Genomic DNA, 16573 nt, shown 5'->3' on the forward strand with positions numbered 1-16573 from the left:
GCCTGGGTTAGGAAAAGATAGAGCCTTTCTCATATTTTGCTCCTGGAGCCACATTTGCAATGTGTCACATAAGCCCTGTGACCTCTTGAGAAGCAAATGAGTCCCAAGGAGGGACAAAAGCCCCTCACACCCTAGTCAGGAATGAGTAGGTGTGCACGAGGGGTATTTACATGGAAAAACACAGCAGCTGATAAGCCGGGGCTTTTCCAGGATGTGGCCAGAGACAGCCTTTCACTTTACATATCTCCAGACCATAGAGTAAGGTCCACTATACGGGGTGAGGGCCCCGTCAGCCCTTGGCCTCCACTGCTCAGTAAGCCTGTCCTCTGCCGGGCACTGTCCGCTTACGCTGAGAGACAGCGGGCCTCTACAAACAGGGACACCATTCGGCTTCCGGGGGAAATGGCCGAGGAGTTAAGCAAGATGGGACAGCCCTGAAAAACAAGGGGGCAAATGTTTTGAGGGTTGTAGAGTGGCCTTTCGTTTTTCGGGCATGGGAAGTAAGGAACGAACAGCATCCAAGCTGCTCAAAGTTCTGCCTGTGGCCAAACCCTCTGATCCCAGGCCCTCCTGGGCCCAGCTTACCCAAAGAGGATTCCCCTTTGAATCAAGAATGGAGAATTATCCTAGTGTCTCAGAGTGGTGGCAAGACTGCTCCTCTAAACGAGCGCCTCTAGGGACTACAGGAGAGTCAGGCTATTCTAGGGGCCCTGCGTCCTCAAAGACCCATCTGGGGCCCTAGTCCTGGCTTGGCCATTGACTTCTGCATGAATCAGTTACCTCTCCAGGCTTCCACATCCCCATCTGTGAAAGAACAGATTGGATGGATCATCTGAGATTCCCCTTGCCCTAAAGCACCCATGTGTATGTGTGCATGCATGAATATGTGTCCTTGTGTATGTGTGCATGTGTATACCCGCATGTTTGAGCACATGTGTGGTGTGTTCCTGTTTGTATGCGGGCATATGTGTGGGAGCTGTGTGTAGACATGTGTATTGCACTGTGTGTGCTATGCTGTGTATGTGCACATGTGTTGTGTACGCATGTGTACACTATGTGTGTGCTAGGGTGCGTTGTGTGTGCACATGTAGTGTGTATGTGCACGGGTACCGTGTGTGTGTGTACTGATGCATTCGTTGGGTTCTCCTGATTACGAGGAACAGAGACTCGCTCAAGCTACTCCTCTTGGTCACTTTGGACTTACAAACTACAGACCATCTTTTCAGAACCCCATCTGTTCACAGGTGGAGGAGCTGTTGTATTGAAAGGGCTGGTTTCATTGGGTTTCTCTCACCCTAGAATAGTAGGTCCACGAGAAGTTTGTTGCAAGGCCCACTTGAGAATTACAAAACCAAAGTCTCAACCAGGTGGAACTGAAGAAAATCAAGGAACCAAGCCTCTCAGGGGACGAGCAACAGGAAGCAGCCGTCAGCCAGACTTCATCGGACTGGAGCAGGCAGTCGCCCAGAACCCAGGCACCTCGGAGCTGGAGGGGCTTCACTCTGGGCTCTGCCACCAGTGTGACAGCAGCTCTGCTGTGACCTCCTTCACAGCTCTGCTCAGTGGGGCTTCTAGCTGCTCACTTCTTCGTGAAAGTGAGGAAGAGGCGGATTTGCCAGGAAGCTGATGGAGCTTAAGCATCAGCACCCCTCGCTTGATCAGGCTCCTTTCAAAGCCCTTTATCAAATTTTGTATTTGTAATTTGGGGATCCTTTTTCTTAAAAAGGGCCCCAGTGCTGTATAAGCTTCGGGCCTGTGGTAGATGGTCCCACCCTGAATAACTACCCTCTGACTCCATAGCTGTTCTCACTGAAGAGATGGAGTCCCCACCCCCGCCCCGCCCCCGCTCCTTGAGTCTGGACCAGACCTGTGACCAACTTTGCCCAAGAAAATGCAGCGGAAGTGATGGTGTTCCAGTTCCAAACCTCAGCCTGTGGAGGCCTCCTGGATTTCCTCCTGCTCTCATGCACACCCCTCTGCTTCTGCCGTGAGACCAGACCAGGCTAGCCAGGGCATGGGTTGAGAGACACATGGAGCAGAGCCAAGCTGCCCCAGCCAACAGCTGACTGACCTCCGACACATGAGGGAGCCCACCCAAGACCAGAAGCACCACCCAGATTAAATTGCAGACTCACACACTTGTTGTGTGCCACTGAGTTTGGGACAGTTCCTTGCAGCATTCTTGTGGCAATAGAAAACTAAAAGAAGACCCCACAAACCTAGACCCACCCTACAGCAGCTGCCTCACCCTCCGCTCTGTACGACTTTAGCTGCCCCATGGCTTCTCTTCACTCAGATCCCCTCTGCCCTTCTGACTTTCCCTGGCAGCTCTTCACAAATGGCCCCTCCTGCCCAACCCCCCACCTCAAGACCCCCCACCCACATCTCTCACTCTGAGGTTGTTCAGATCAGAATGGACCTTGAACCAATCGAGCCATCTGTGGCTTGTGATTCAAAACAATAAGTTGGTCTACATTACAAAAGCAATACATGTTCATTTTAGGAAAATAAATTCTGAAATAAAGAAAAGATTTTAAAAAATTAATTGCCTCTAATCTCACCACTGAGATAATCACTTTTAACATTAAGGTTATAGTTTGCCCGTCTTTTTTCTCTTCCTGCAGAAATACAAGGTTATTGCAGAAATCAGGTGGAGTCACTAATGGATGAGCTCATGCCACTCATTGCTCAACAGATTTTCAATGCAAACAACACCGTCTACTTTGGAAAAAGATGTCCTATAAAACAAACGTCACCCAGAAGGATGTGTTTAAAGGTTTGGAGAGCCAGCTCACATTTCTTTTTGGAGGAAACGCATGTAGGGACTGCAACCCCAAACTCCTCTTGGTCACTTTGGACTTGCAAACTACAGACGATCTCTTCAGAACCCAACTTGTTCATAAGTGAAGGAGCTCCTGTATTGAAAGGACCAGTTTTGTTGGGTCTCTCCCACTCTGGATTAGAAGGTCCATGAGGGCTGTATCTTCAATTGCTAAAACCACATTTGGCACATGGTAGCTGCCCAATAAATAACTGATGGAAAATGAATAAATGAATGAACTATTGTCATTTCTGCATTGTCATTCTTCCCCTTGCCCTGTAAGTTCTGCTAGGAAACTGTCTAGCACCTAAGAACCAGTCATAAGCCATAATTGTTCTCAGCAACCATTCCCGAACCTTTCAGATCACCTTGAACTCAACTGCACTTCATCCTTTCTACCCAATTTGTGCTATGCTCCATATTTCATATAATTATCACATTGAATCCTCACTACAAATCTAGAGGAAAGGTGATATTATTCCCATTTTTCAGATAAAGACATCAAGGCTCATAGAGCAAGTAACTTGTCCAAGGTCACATGGCTAGTAATTGGCAAAGCCATGACGCAACCCTGGGTCTGGCTCATATAAGCATGCCATCCTGCCTCCTGCTGGAGAGGTAGAGAGAGAAGCCAGCTGCCCTTTGATCCTGTTTAGTGCTGACAATGAAGACGGAACCTGACATCAAGAGTTAATAAGAGCGTCTTTGAGCTGGTTGTCACCAGGGTGTTCACTCCATGGCTGTTTTTAAAACAAGTTCTCCAAAAATAAAAGAATGAATTATCATGAATTGGAAACTGATTTAACAAAGCAAGTAACTGATAACACTAATCTTTAACATTTCCCGGGTCTAATGCCCCTTTCTGCAATCTATGGAATAGGAAACTGAGTCTCAACTGAGCCTCGTCCAGGAATTCAGGCAAAGGCAGAGCTTGTTTTTGAGAAAAACATGGGTCTCCAAAGAGTGAGTTAACCCTCTGCGAGGATGAGAAGATGAAAGGGCTCTTTGATTTTCAGAACAGAGTGTCTGTCATCTTTGCCACCTCTCTTCAGGTACCAAAGGTGTGTAAGACTTGCTGAAATCAACAAAGTGGAATAGCCGCTATCCAGGCTCCCTCTGCCCAGAGGGCTTGATCGTTTTTAAAGCACCGATTAGGGCACTGGATTTATTTGGAAAAATAAAATCAGCATGTGTTCAGCAACAGTTGGGCTAAACATTGGCATTCCTCCTGGGTATCTCCAGAGTAATCCTTGCACAACATGCCTCCCCAACATACAGAGACGTTTTTCTGATTACAGAAGTAATGTGTGTTCATTACAGAAGAATAATGAAATACAGATGAACACAAAGAATGCATTTTAAATCACTCCTAATCCCCCCACACAGAAACAAGCACTGTTAAATATACGTGTGTGTCCATTGCCAATCTTTTGTTCTCTTCTGTAGAAAAGCGATTTATTCCAGGTTAAGTAAAAGATCACTCATGTATGAATTTACTTCATCAACTGGTTTATTACATTTATTAGAGCTTTTTAATACAGGAAAGTCCAAAAAGAAAATATGGCCAATAATGCCCGCTCTGAAATACTCCCAGTTAACACTTTTTAAACAGTAATGCAAGCAATGTCAAAAAAAAAAAAAAGGCATAGAAGGAGATAAAATAAAAAGTAAAAGTCTTCTCTCCATTTGCCACCTCACCACCCCCAGAACCTCAGAGGTAACACTGTCAGCCTCTGTGGCCTCCCTGAAAGAAGCTATGCATAAGAGGCACACACACCTAAGTGAAGTACACATAAGTCATCATACAGGCACACCTCTCTGCCCCTTCTTCTTTTACTTAACAACGTAGTTTTTCCCAAACAGCACATACAGATCTACCTCATTCTTTTATCAGTTTCACAATGTGTGTCGTATGAATATTCTAGAGTTTATTTAACCAGTCCCAATTGCTGAATTATTTGCTCCTCCAAATACTACAGTGAGCATCCTTGTAGACATATCTTGGTAGACTTTTGCAAGTATAGCCATAGAATTGCTGAGTCAAAAGAATTTGCATTTATAACTTTGACAGACATTGTCAATTACTCTCCAAAATGCCCCAATGTATACTCCCACCAATGGTGTATGTGTGAGTGCCTGCTTCCCCAATTCTCAGCCAGTGTTGACCATTATGAAACTATTATTAAACTATCATATATAATATTGTATCTCCAGGATTCTCCAGAGAAACAGAACCGGTAGGAAATATATATATCAAGAGAGATTTAATTCAAGGAATTGGCTTACGTGACTATGGGGCTGGCAAGTCCAAACTCTGTAGGGCAGACCAGCAGCTGGAAATTCTCAGGAAGGAGCTGATGCTGCAGGCTTGAGGCAGAATTTCTTCTTCCTCGGGGAAACCTCAGTTTTTGCTCTTAAGATCTTTCAATTAATTGGATGAGCCCCATCCAGATTATTGAAGATTTACAAGTCAACTGATTATAGATGTTAACCACATCTATAATATACTTTCACAGCAACATCTAGATTACTATTGAATTGAATAACTGGGTACTATGGCCAGGACGAGTTGACACATAAAACCAACCATATATACACAGCCACAAAATATACCTATTCATATCCTTTGTCCATTTTTCTATTGAGATTTGCTTTTGAGAGCTCTTTATATTACTAAATATGTTAACGCTTTGTCTGTCACACATCTCGCAAATATTTTCCCTCTATCATTTCCCATTTGATTTTGTTTCTGGTATCTTCTGTCACCCAGAATATTTTTATTTCCTTGCAGTCAGATCTATCGATCTTTTTACGGCTTCAGAATTTCCTGTCTTGTTAAGAAGTACGTTCAGAGCCACTTCAGGAGCCATTGTAACCACCCCATTCATCTAGGTTTTCTCAATGTTCCACTGAATCACAGAGACACAGGAAAGCAACATATTCAGACAACATTAGTCCAGATCCCAAGGAGAAGACTCCACCAAAGTATTATTTAATGTTAGGCCTCGGCTTTTATCAAGGGTCGATACAAAGGCTATAGGAAAAGCTTTGAATCTTCTGCAAAATTACGTTTGCCCATTTGGTCACTCAGGGCCCCTTATATAAGAATGCACATAAGAGGTTCCTCTCAGCATCGCAGGCCAGGAGAAAATACTCATTGATTGAAAGGACTCAGGCATTCTTCATCGGCAGTAAGCACCACACACCCCATCTGGTTTCGCATTTTGTCTTGACTGCCAGGAAATCTAGAACCAAATGTAACGTTCACCTGCAGGAACAGCCTTGCCTCACCCTGGGCAGATTTCCTCAGGCAGTTTCTTTAACTGCCCCCTTATATCTGTGGGTTTTGTTGTAAACCACCTCAAATCCCTGTTGGAAGTGGATGAGGCACAAATACAAACACAGACAAAATGACTTAAGAAGAGAGAACAAAGATACTTGTCTGAATGGTGGCGAAGTTGACACAGAGGTTTCTGTCACAACCACGATTAATTAACATTTTCGTAAATGTCCAGACGGGGGAAGGTGCAGTGGAAAATATGGATCTTAAGTTGACATTTGGCTTCTCCAAGCAGTGAAATTTGGAGCCAGCCTGAAGAAATTCTGGAAAATCCTGGCAGCTGTTGAGTAGAGAGAGAAACTCCATTGTGTATCTAAAATAATAGATTTAGGCAAACCATCCCCAACATTGGGGCACCGGAGCTAGAATACAAATGGAGGACCATATACAACATGTCTCAATATCTTAATGTTCTCAATAAGCTAAAAGAACGATCAAATCAAGTGTCTCCTATCTTCCTACCTTGACAAATATACCTGCCTACCGACCCGGAAGCCAGGTTTGAATGTAGGATTCTCAGAAATTCTGCACCAAAACGTGGCAGCCTAGTGACAGCCACCCACCAGTCCTCAGCCCCCACCCATAGCCACTCCCCTGCTCTTCCCCTCCTGCACACTCCACACCCCGAAGGTCCTCAGGAGAATGCATGTGGACATCCCCGCCTTCACACCCACGCTCTGTCCACACCCCTGCAAACGGCCACCTTGGCCACTCCTCAGACCTGGGGATGCAACCCTAGCAGGGAGCTTGGGGCAAAGCCTAGTCTATAGGAGGGACATGGGCCTTTGGCCCAGTGAACCACATGTTTCATGGAGAGGGGCACAAACAGAGGAGGGGCAGGTCTAAGGGAGGTCCTGGATTTAGAGAGAAATAATTCAATAATGTTTGTAAATTGATCAGCTCTGAGCTTTCCATTGTGGCCCAGAAAAATGTTGTTAGAATCATCAACTGATTCCTGATGTGACCATCTCCACAGGGCTGCTGTTTCTGAAAAGGCCAATATGAGAACATTATCCAGCCCCTGCCCCCAGGCAGGATTCAGCTGGATCTGTAGCGCTAAACCCTGTCACCCTGGACTGTGTCCCCACTAAACCAGAATATGTCCCAAGAAGATGGAACTGTTTTCATACGGTGAGAGAAGAAAGTGATGGGAACTCTTCACCTTGGAAAGGAAAAAGATAAAAGGGAAAAGAATTAGAATCTGTTATATCCTTTAGTAAATGAACAAGGTGGACATGGATGCACTGACCCCTCACATTCTGGAATATTCTCTCTGGGAAGCACTTCTTCAAGCCTGAGGAATTTGGATATAGAAAGGATTTGAGATGTAAATTATTAAAGCCACTGCACACAACAAACAAATGGAGCCCTTTAATCCAGGAGGAAATAAAAGCTGAATTGAATTTGCTTTGGGAAGTGAGGGTGAAGGACCGCAGTCTGGGGGACGTCCAAAGTCAACATCATGAACAACCTCGTGTTTGCCCTACCACCAAATCGATGCCACTGTCAGATCCAAACAGTACTGGAGCCATGGGCCTGACCCAAGGAGGCCCTGTCAATCTTTATGCTTTTACATTTTTGTATTTTTATATGTTGATGTTTTTGCAAGTCCAGCTAAAGTTGGCATCTCCTAAGCCTTCCCAACCACCTCTGAATGTTTGCCTTTGGAAAGTGGCTATTGTTCACTTTGAAACTAAGGCATTTATCCATTCATTCATTCATTCATTGAGAGACTGCTGGGTACCAGCCCCTGGGTGCATGTATATTTCTTCTCTGTTGCTTACGATTTTCCTTCACATCCAGCACTTGAACTCCCGTGCTGATTCTCCCCACTTCGTCCTCCAGGTACAGAAGTAGCCTTTCCCCTCTTTCCCAAATTCTACTTCTCTTTGAATGTTGTCCTCTCCAAGGCCTTGTTCCAGGGCCAAGTGCAAACTCTTCCCAAGGCATACAGCCAGACATCTTGATACTTTTTTAATTCTATAGACCATTTTTTTAGCCTTTCCCGTACAGGAGACCCATTGTGTTAGTCCAGGTCTCCCAAGAAGCAGATGCCAAAAGGAAATTAAATGAGCAAGAATTTTATTAGGGGAAACATCTATGAGAGAAACGGGATAGGAACCAGGAGAGGCAGGGAGAACCGTCAGGCCAGGAGGCAGGTCCGACCCCAAGTGAAGGAGAGAGGACAGGGCAGTTGCGTGGAAGGGTCCTAGACCACTGTGCAGTGTCTGGAAGCTTCTGTTAAACTGTGAGGGAGTCCTCGAGCAGAAGTCAGCTGTTAGGGGACTCCTGTGTCTCCCAGGAACAGGCCTGCCTCAATGTCTCTGCCACACTCTGCCTTTGGCTGGGAATTGCCAGTGGGAAGCGTAGTCTTGGTGCAAACACACCAATGATGGATTGCAGAGCACAGCAGTGGGGCCTCAGCCACTTACGCCCGTGGCTGGAAGTCTGAGAGGCACATACTCACGTTCACCTCAGATGTTTATTAACTTGGATTGAAACAAGACTTCCTCTATGCTTTTTTTGTGTGTGTGTGAGGAAGATCAGCCCTGAGCTAACATCCATGCCAATCCTCCTCTTTTTGCTGAGGAAGACTGGCCCTGGACTAACATCCGTGCCCATCTTCCTCCACTTTATACGGGACGCCGCCACAGCATGGCTTGACAAGTGGTGCATCGGTGTGCGCCCAGGATCTGAACCCAGGCCGCCAGCGGCGGAGCACGCACACTTAACCGCTAAGCCACGGGGCCGGCCCTTTCCTCTATGCTTTCATGCCTTCTTCAGTGACTTCAATAGGAAATCAAGAGTTTGGGGTGTGTGTGTGTCTGTGTGCATTGTGGGTGTGAGTGTGTCTCTGTGTGTTTGTGCGTGTATGGCAGGTATGTTTGTGTGTGCACACATGTGTATGTCTGTTTAGAAGGAACCCACTCCTGTAGCCACACGACATCTCGGAAGCCTAATTCACACTGCAGCCCCTAACATCTCTCTGTCGCTCCCTTTCAGACCATCCTGGTGGGCGACAGTGGCGTGGGGAAGACATCTCTGCTGGTTCAGTTTGACCAGGGCAAGTTCATCCCCGGCTCCTTCTCTGCCACCGTGGGCATCGGATTCACAGTAAGCACTCTCAGGCTCTGGGCTTTGGTGTGCCTGTTAGAGTCCCAGCAGGCAACGGGTGGACACTCACACTGGATCACTCAAGGAGGTTTAATAAAAAGAGTATTTACCAAGATGTAGGCAGGGGGCTGGGAAACCAGGAGGGATGGTGCAGTGCCCTTGGGTAGTGACAGGGCCTCCATCCCACCCCTAACCTGAAAAAGGTGAGAGGAAGGAACGGTCGCAAGAACCCGAGGCAAAGGGCTGTGTGGAGAGGGCTGGCTGGCAGGAGCTGTAACTCTCCAGGGAGGGACAAAGCCACCCATAGTAACCCTCCTGGGCAATAAATTGGTCCCCTCCCACATTGCTCTCCTCCTGCTCCCCCCTCTCCTTCTGGGGCTCCCCATTGGCTGAACACAACTAAAACCTAGAAAGCAAGGGGGTATCTTGATACAGATTGCTCAGATCCACCTTTCAAGGCAAGAAGAATCTAGAGAGGCAAAGATTGGCTTAAAATCTTAAGCACAGTCCAAACTTAGCATTGTCATGGGGTCCTAGGGCACTGACAGGTCAAAGGTTAAAGTTCAGTTTTTAGCACTGTCTCTCCCTGGACACAGCACCGAGGGGCGGCTCAGATTAAGGAAGTATTTCCAAGCTCTCTCCATGGCCCCTCTGTGGGCCAGGAAGTTCTCCCTCCGCGACACACTCTAATTTCTCTGCACTGTCACACCTGCTGGCTGCTCTCAGTGACTCTGGGATCCTGGGAAGGCCTTTGGGGAGGGTTTCGCTCCTCTCTTGGCCTGTGGCACGAGTAGAGGGTCCTCCGTTGGAGTCCCCAGAATCCCAGTGTCCAGAGACGGGGCAGAGCAAACATCATTTCTTGGGCAGTGTGGGTGTTTGAGAGGCCAGCCTCTGGGACCAAGCAGAGCACAGGCCTGTGAGGCCACACTCGGGTTGGGACGCAGCAGTGCCACGCTGGTGGGAAGAGAGGGAGGGAACCCCAGAAACTGGGCTTGCCCAGTGGGTCACAGTGAGGAAGGCAAGGGGCCAGGATGGGCATGGCTTCTGAGTGAAGCAGAAATGAGAACCTGGCCCGAGTGTGTGCCAGGGCTGGAATCCAGCCCGAAACGCCAGTGCCCAGGGCTCTCTGGGGACAAGGAGCGGCTGGGCTCCAGAGTGCCGGGAAGGGCGGGCCTGAGTCCCAGGAGGCCAGGCAGCCCTGGCAATCTCTGAGGCCTTGACCAGGCTGCCATGAAGCGAACCAGGATGTCTGGTGCCAGGCATCCCTCTCTGCGGGCCCATGCCTGGTCTGCTCCTCAGCACACAGAGCACACGATGCCCTCACAGCCACACGCATGTCTCCTCACCCACTCCACGCCTGCCCTTCTGCCTGTGAGACGCAGAGGGGACACAGTGGTGTGGGTTTGGAAATTCTGTAGGGGCATGGGGGGGTGCAAATTCTGAGTCACACTCCACAGATGCACAGGTGGGACCTCCAAATTTTGCCACTAGCCTGGTAAGAAAAGTGAGGCAACTCGTCTGTGAGAAGGAAGAGAGTGTGTGGTCAAACTGAGAACCCGAAGCCGCCAGAGACAGGACAGGCCGGGCCCTCCCTCTCTCCTCGGACTGGGCCTTCTAGAGCCTCGGCGGTTTGCCTGGCACCAGTCGGCACTGGGAAGGATTGATTCACCTCAGGACAAACCCATGGACAGCTTATGCTGAGTGAGGGCCTGAGGGCCTGACCCGGGCCTAAGTGTGGGGACACCTGGGTCAAGTGCATGACCTGGGAGCACAAATGGGCACACACCCTGCTGCTCAGCTGGGACACAAACCCAGGGGAACCCCAAACTTTTGGTGTGATGTGAGGCATTTGTGTGGTATGAGGTGTGTGTGTCTCTGGTGTGATTTGAGGTGTGCATGGTGTGAGGTGTGTATGTGGCATAAGGGGTTGTGTGTATGTTTGTGGTGTGGTGTAATGTGTGTGTAGTGTGAGGTGTGTGTGTGGTGTGTGGTGCGAGGTGTGTGCGTGGTGTGAGGTGTGTGCGTGGTATGATGTGTGTGTGGTGTGAGGTGAGTGTATGGTGTGAGCTGTGTGCATGGTGTGAGGTATGTGTGTGGTGTGATGTGTGCATGGTGTGATGTGTGTGTGGTGTGAGCTGTGTGTGTGGTGTGAGGTGTGTGTGTGGTGTGAGATGTGCATGGTGTGATGTGTGCGTGGTGTGAGGTGTGCGTGGTGTGAAATGCGTGCGTGGTGTGAGTGTGTGTGTGGTGTGAGGTGTGTGTGTGGTGTGAGGTGTTTGTGTGGTGTGAGGTATGTATGGTGTGACCTGTGTGCATGGTGTGAGGTGTGCGTGGTGTGATGTGTGCATGGTGTGAGCTGTGTGTGTGGTGTGAGGTGTGCGTGGTGTGATGTGTGCGTGGTGTGAGGTGTGCGTGGTGTGATGTGTGCGTGGTGTGAGGTGTGTGCGTGGTATGAGGTGTGTGCATGGTGTGAGGTGTTTGTGTGGTGTGAGGTATGTATGGTGTGATCTGTGTGCATGGTGTGATGTGTGCGTGGTGTGAGGTGTGCATGTGGTGTGAGGTATGTGCATGGTGCGAGGTGTGTGTGTTTGGGGAGAGATGCAGACTCCCGCAGGGGTCCACAGCACTGGGAGGAGGTCGGGAGGCCTGGACTTCCTGGAGGCTGTGTTCTCGATGGGCCCTCTCCTGGCCACCAGATCTAAAGAGCCCCCCGTCCCTTAGTGAGCTGTGCTTCCTCGCTCTGGGGCAAAACCCACTTCCCCTGCATCCCCCGCTGAACATCCCTGACCCTGTCCCACTTCTGACACACCCGAGGCTGCCCTTGAACGCGCCACCTGATGTTGCCATGTCCCAGCAGACAATGTGTGACATACTCTGCATATGACGCTGCCCACACACCCCAGACCCAGGGGGCTGGACAGGTATGGCCCAGAGGAGAGCGTGCTGCACCTCTCTGCCCTGTTCATGGACTTCTTCCCTCAGTCCCATCAGCCCATCCAAACTCTAGCGCAGCAATGCAGCAAGACAGTGGTTTTATTTCTCTATGACTTCTGGAGCATTCACACTGATGTGCAACCTTCTCCATTCCAAACCTAGAGCAGGACAAAGAGGATCTTGGTCAGGCCCACAACACAAACCTCAGCTGGAGGTTAGAAACCCAAAATCAAGGTGTCGGCAGGGCCATGCTCCCTCTGACACCGGAAGGATCCTTCCTTGCCTCTTCCAGCTTCTGGTGGCTCCTGGCAATCCTTCACATCCCTTAGCTTGTAGACACATGTGTCTTCACACGGCCATCCTGTCCCTGTGCATCTTCTCCTCTTCTCATAAGGACACCAGTCATATTGGACTGAGGTCTCACAGTACTCCTGTGTGACCTCGTCTTAACTAATTACATCTGCAATGACCCTATTTCCAAACAAGGTCATGTTCTGAGATTCTGGGGGTCAGGACTGCAACATCTCTTCTGAGGGACACAATCAGCCCATCGCGACATGGTTTGCAGTGGAAGGTGAGCAAGGGCCATGCCACTTCCCCTCTCTCGTTTCTCCTCAGCCATTACCCTCTTGCACTGAACGCCCTCACCTCTGCAGGCTTCCTGGTGAGCCCTCGGGAGCCAGAGCCCAGGGCATCAAATGGACCAGGGTGTTATTTGCAACAAGATTCTCTGGCAGCCAACAGCGGGCAACAACACGCACCTGCAGAGTGCTGTGCAGCGTCTCTCCCACATAGGGCTCCCTGTCTGAGTCCCACCCTATGTACAGATGAGGCTATGGCAGGCCCACCTCCAGAAAATAGCTCCAGCTGACGCCAAAAATCACAGGGCTGGAGGCGAATGTACACACAGTCCCCATGGGGCTTACAGTAGCCCATAAGCCACACCTGCCCCTTGCCCCTCATCACCAACACCTAAGCAAAGACATGCAGGTGCCCCCCCCCCACACACACACATACCCCTCAAATCAAACAGTCCCTTTGTCATGCACTTACCTTATTCTGTTGGGACAGGGGTAACAGAAGTGTTGGCCCAGGCCACAGAGCCCCTGAACTCTGCTATGGGAAACCCAGGATACACTCCCACCCTGTCACCAGGAGCTGCAGGGTTCCTGGGACGTCCTGGAGACTCTCCTCAAAATGATCCACGACTTCATGGATTCATTTGATACCAAACATTTAAGGCGTACTTGGTGCCAGGGGCAGAGGGCTGCACTGAATAAGGCCAGCCCTGACTTCAGCAGCGCCTAGATTGGGAGGTGTGTGAGGATGTTGGGGGGTACCCTTTCCCATGGTGGGACATTCTGGGTGCAGCAAAATGTCAGGTGAGAGAGACGTGAGAGGTGATGGACATTAAAGGATCAAAGTCTGAGCACCCACCAGAGGCACCGAAAAACCCCAGTGCAAACGTGCTACCAGGTGACTATTGGTCCGTAAACAAGATTATACTCAGATGAGCTAGGGCTGGGTGCATTAGCAAAAGCGAAACTGCCAGGGCGCTGTCGTCAGAACGCACGCCTCCTCTCAAACGCAGCGCCGGCTGCCCAGGGGCGTCCCCAGCCTCTCCCACCGCCGACCCCGACTCCGACCCCGGGGCCACCTGTTGACCGCCCGCTGGCTGGGGCTCGGGCGCCGCCTGCTGGCCGCGCTGCGCAGCGGCATCGAGAACCCGGGCGCCCGCGCGGGTCCCAGCGATGCCACAACTTCCGCAGCGGGCGGGGTCTCCAGGGACCGCTCCCCATGGGAACCTAACCCTGGCGGCTGGTGACCTTAGGGGACCGGTCCTGGGGCTGGATTTGGCCCATGCCCTCTGAGCACGAAGCCGGGCCAGTGTTGTTCAGGGGGCCGGGCTTCCCCCTCGGTTGACCCTGCTGTCCTGCGCGCCCTTGCGGGACAGCCCGCTCCGGGCCGGTGTCATTGGGGCGGCAGGACGGAGGGAGGAGCCTGTAGGGGTCCGGGTCGGGGTGGTGGAGAGGGGAAGGAGTGGGTGGAGCCTAAGGCGGGGCCGTTCCTGCGCTGTCCCTCGCCCGCCGCCTGCCCCAGCTCACCTCTCGTCCAGGGACATGACAGGCACGCCTGGCGCCGCTGCCACCCGGGATGGCGAGGCCCCCGAGCGCTCCCCGCCCTGCAGTCCGAGCTACGATCTCACGGGCAAGGTGGGTGGGCACTGCGCCCAGCGCTGGGGACTCCCGTGCCTGCTCCGAGGGCCACCCTCCCCGCGCCCTTTGCCCTGAGACCCTGGTCGTCCCCGGCCCAAGCCCGTTTCCCGCTGCTTCTGCGTTGGACTCAACCCTTCCCCCAGGCAGCCGGGTCTCCCAGAGTAGGGAGGAAGAGTCGAGACACAGCCCCCGGGCCCAGCCCAACCTCTAGGGATGGGGGGGGTGGGGTCTCTGCGGGGGCGGAGAGAGGAAGGTCGGGAGGACTGAGTGACTTCCCACCCTGCAAACCCCAACCCAATTTTCTTCTGCCACACTCCGGCCAATACGAGCCCCCAGCAACCCCATGCTTCTCGGTGGGGGTTAGGCGCACAGCCCTCCAGGTGATAGGAAATGGGACTCAGAAAGGACGCCCCCTGGCGGCGGGGAAACTTGCGGTTAATGCCCTCTTCCCAGGTAAGCTCAGCTGAGACTTGGCGTCAGTTTCAAGGCCTTAGGCCCAAAATTCTTTAGGTTCCCAGCTGCCCACAAGTCCTACCCCTTCCTTTTCCATCCCTGCAGTCACTGCCTCGCACTTTCTTCCAGGAGGATGTTGCTAGCCAGAATGCAGGCCCACTTGGGAATTTTTAGAACCTGAGAAAGATCTTAGCAGTTAGTCACAAGTCCCTCATCTGGGAGAGCTAAGTCAGCTCTCTGGGGCTCGTTCCCTCTGCAGGGTGGCCCTGTGCGGAAGCAGGTGCGGGTGGCAATGGACACCGGTCTGTCTGCCCTCTCTCTGTGCCCTTGGAGCAGGCAGGTACCAGGAACTCTGAAGGAGGTGCTGAGGGAGCCCAGAGCTTCCACCCTTCCTCTGTAGGGTTGGGGATCCATGAGTAGGGTTGGGGAAACTGTCTCATGCTGCGTGGCCTTGAAGGAGACCTGTCTCTCTCTGTGCCTTGGTTTCCTCCCCCACATTGGGGCTCACTCTCGCTAGGAGCCTGGGGCCTCCACCCCCATCATTTCAGGGGAAGCCACTCTGCAAGTCACAAGCCCAGAGCCGTTGAGATAAGCGTCCTGTGTGGGCTCAAGGCAGGAAACGGGCCCCTGTGCGTTCAGGGGAGGGGGAGCTGCTGAAGGACAGTCTCCAGGCTGGTGGGGACTGCCTGACCCCCTTGCCCGACAAGCCAGCTGGGCTGTTTGCCTAGGAGGTGGCAAGGCTGCGCAGCTGTTTGTGTTTGGTGGAATTGCCTGGCTGGGTGGATGGCTGGCATCGTTTGCTCAAGGCAGCTGTGATCTGTAAAGTACACACGCACTCGCCCTCCCTCCTCTCTTCCCCCTCGGGGCCGGGGACCCAGGAGCCAGGGAGCAGTGCAGTCCCCAGGGGGCTCCCCAGCCCCAGCCCTCCTTCTGGCCCCTGGGCCAAGAAGCATCTGCAGAAAGCTGGCCCCTGGCCTCTACCAGCCTGCATGCCCTAGGCCTGCCCCAGGAGACTGAGTCCAGGGCAGTCTGAGAGGAGCCTGGTGGGAGCTCTGTGGGCTGGATTAGAGGGGATGGGGGCCACAGGCAGGCAGTACCCCGCCCCCGCCGGGCCACTCTTCCCCAAGTCTTAGGTGGTTCACACCCACATTATTGGCCTTAGCCATTAACAGACTCTAGACAGGCCTCAAAGAAATTCTCTCTCCTCCCTTCTAGCCACTGTGGAAACCATGGCACAAAAGAGTTAAGGAATTACAAGCCAGGACCTCAGCCTTCATGTACCTTCTGCTCAGCCCCCTATCTCTCCACCCAAATTAGCTAATCCCATACCCCACGCCCACAGCAGGAAAGCCTCTGGGCTCCATGGTCAAGGTCAGAGCCTTAAAAATAACTCAAACCTAGTCACTGCTCAACCCGTTAAATATCTAACCAGTCAGTTGGGAAAATTCCACCATTAGGTCTAGACCTCTGTTCTTCAAGATTGTGGAATGACTGGACAGAGGGCTCCCCTCCCCCACCCATCCCTCAGAGAAGATGAGCAGAGACTGGCCAGACAATAAGGGAGGGACACACCCCACCCCACACACTTCCTCCCCTACAATGACCCAAGGATGCCAATTGGCAGCCATTTGTCCCACAGGAGGTTTCTGCCACAGGAGCTTCAGACTAAACGTCTCCCCACTTCAGTATAAATTT

At 51.4% G+C, this 16573-nt stretch overlaps 1 protein-coding gene across 4 annotated transcripts in view; it reads left to right on the top strand.

Moving 5' to 3' along the window:
- The window catches only part of RAB37 (RAB37, member RAS oncogene family), a 61044-nt gene that overhangs the window by 38200 nt on the left and 6271 nt on the right, over nt 1–16573 (top strand). For 3 of the 4 annotated variants that reach the window (XM_087441535.1, XM_014789223.2, XM_004432719.3), the window contains exon 1: nt 14284–14422. In XM_087441535.1, the coding sequence (XP_087297661.1) occupies nt 14330–14422 (93 nt within the window). In that variant the 5' untranslated portion in view covers nt 14284–14329. Of the gene's footprint in view, nt 1–9164; nt 9276–14283; nt 14423–16573 lie in introns of those variants that run through there. The other variant, XM_014789224.2, reaches the window with a different exon arrangement.

The sequence above is a fragment of the Ceratotherium simum genome, chromosome 16 (assembly GCF_057802395.1).
Source record: "Ceratotherium simum simum isolate JZ-2026a chromosome 16, ASM5780239v1, whole genome shotgun sequence".
In the NCBI taxonomy this organism is placed as follows: Eukaryota; Metazoa; Chordata; class Mammalia; order Perissodactyla; family Rhinocerotidae; genus Ceratotherium; species Ceratotherium simum.